This window comes from Scylla paramamosain, chromosome 16, assembly GCF_035594125.1.
Source record: "Scylla paramamosain isolate STU-SP2022 chromosome 16, ASM3559412v1, whole genome shotgun sequence".
In the NCBI taxonomy this organism is placed as follows: Eukaryota; Metazoa; Arthropoda; class Malacostraca; order Decapoda; family Portunidae; genus Scylla; species Scylla paramamosain.
In genome coordinates, this window is record NC_087166.1 from 21,121,266 (window position 1) to 21,123,765 (window position 2,500).

General features: G+C 33.2%; 1 protein-coding gene across 1 annotated transcript in view; it reads right to left on the minus strand.

Annotated features, from left to right (window-relative positions):
* Positions 1-2,184: 2,184 nt before the first annotated feature.
* LOC135108212 (uncharacterized) overlaps positions 2,185-2,500 on the minus strand; it is a 6,658-nt gene continuing 6,342 nt past the window's right edge. Inside the window, exon 4 of the mRNA XM_064018989.1 lies at positions 2,185-2,276. Within this exon, the coding sequence (XP_063875059.1) occupies positions 2,185-2,276 (92 nt within the window). The remainder of the gene's footprint in view (positions 2,277-2,500) is intronic.

Sequence of the window (2,500 nt, forward strand, 5' to 3'; positions counted from 1 at the left end):
GTAACCTAAGTAGACCAAACCAAACCTAACCCAACCTTTACCAGTAAGAAGAAATGACAACGGAAATTTGCACGAAATCCTTGGTGATTTGGTGAAATCCCTGTTTACACAGCTTTCTTGTTCTGTACGTACAACAAAACTTGCAGTATCTAATAGCAATGCTTTGAAGTACTCACCCGCATCAGTGGTGACAACTGGAGAAGCGCCGTCACGCAGCAGAGACTGAAGGCCCACCGGTGGAGGGCTAGGGCCGCTTGTCTGAGCGTCTGAGAGAGATGTCTGTAAAGTTGTCCTTGACTGGTACAGAACTTGTAACCAACTTCCTATACTATCATTTCCTCTCTCTCTCTCTCTCTCTCTCTCTCTCTCTCTCTCTCTCTCTCTCTCTCTCTCTCTCTCTCTCTCTCTCTCTCTTTATATACTTTATGTTTAATTTTTTCATTATTTATTTTATTTTTTGTGTTTCATTTATAAATACTGGTTTAGAAGATGCCGCGACTCCCCGTAACTCTCCACGACTAACAGGCTGGAAAATGGAAACAACTGCTGGTGCTGGGGAATGCATGGCGTCAGAGGGATATTTTTACATTATGTTAGCTGAAAAAAAAAAAAAAAAAAAATATATATATATATATATATATATATATATATATATATATATATATATATATATATATATATATATATATATATATATAATAAAGATAATTATGGCGGGAAGTGCGGTAATAATAATAATAATAATAATAATAATAATAATAATAATAATAATAATAATAATAATAATAATATACAACAAAATTTCACTTTTTTCTTGTCCTTGTCCCCAAAACATAATTTTCTAGTTATTTCCATCTAAAAAAAATAGAAAAAAAAGTTATTTTTTATCCTAAAACTTTGCTTTCGTGGTTAGAACAATGAACTTGCATTTTTTTTACTTATTTCATTATAGTATGAGTTACTATTGGTTTTCATCTCAGGTAAAGACCTTTGCGAAATCTCAATTGCTTATCAAATTGTTTTTCAAATGTTGCGAATAAGTTAGAACAAAAAAAATAAAGAATATAAAATGTTCTAAAGATTTTTAATTTTAATAAGATCATTCTTGAACTGACCATATCTAGCAAGAAATTTCTCATATTTAGAAAATTTGCTTACATTTCAGAAATCTCAAATCTTCTAGAATATTCTACCAGACACTTTTAGAAGTTTCTAGAACATTTTAAAACATTCTATTAAATGTAAACATTACCAGAATATTCTAAAACTTTCTAGAATACAGTAGAAATATGTAGAAGTATCAAAAATTTTCTAAAATCTACAAGAACTTTCTAGAATGCTTCAAGAAATTCTAGAAAGATTGAGAACATTCTGGAACACATTCTAGAAAGGCTAAGAATATTCTAGAGTACTGCTTGACAATATAAAAGTAGGACTTGCAGACCACCAATCAGTTCTGCTTTGGCTGCCTGAGAAAACACATCACAAGAGGTGAAATGACATCAAGAGGCTGCAATCATTTTCCAGATGCATTCTGCTACATATGTGGTCAGTTCATCAAGAGAAGAGGAAAGAAGTTCTCTGTGACAGCATCTGGGAAAATGGTGAAATTTAGCTATTTTGGGGCAAAAAAATCATTCTGAAAACCACAAAAGCAAAGTTTGACAGGAATAATGGACATTTTCTATTGTTTTGCAATGGAAAGAGTTGGAAAATAACATTTGTTTGTCAAAGACAAAAATCGTGTTATATAGTGTAATGAATAAAATGCTGCTCCCGAAAAGAAACGAGAACCAAAAGATTCAGCCAATTCAGTTCTTACCAGTGTAAGTGAATCAGGATCAAATAATAAATAACGGGTTCATGCTTGAAAAAGTAAATTTAAAGAAGATATATAGGAAGAAATTGATTCTCAGGCAGAGTAGTGAGTGAATGGAATGGACTCAGTAATCAGATTATTAGTGCTGAGTCATTTGGGAGCTTTAAAAGAAGATTAGACAAATTTATGGACGGAAATGGTAGATATATATAGGTAGATATTTTTCGTACAGAGACTGTCACGTGCCTGATGGCCTCTTGCAGCATCCCTTATTTTCTTATGTCCTTAGCTTAGGTTGTTCAGTAAATCATCAAAGTGCATCATAATAATTACCCGCACCAATCACCTCAGTGCATCGTAGTCTGCTAGTGCCGCACCCCAAAGTGTTTCAGCGTCTCATCCTGAAACTTTTGACACGCTCTGGAGCAGTGTCTCTCAACCAGGGGTCTGCGAACCCCTAAGAGATTGCAGAAACTATCAAGAGGTTCGCAGGATGGGGAATTCAACATATTACAGTTAATCCTATCATGTTTTTTTTTTTTTTTTATATGATCACAGTGTCTTGAGATGTCCAGCTTTTTTTTTTCTAGTTTTCCCTGGTTAGTTGCGTCTCTCATAATACGACGATGATTTATATAATATATTATAATGTTACCATCACTAAATGCTTTAAAAAATGAA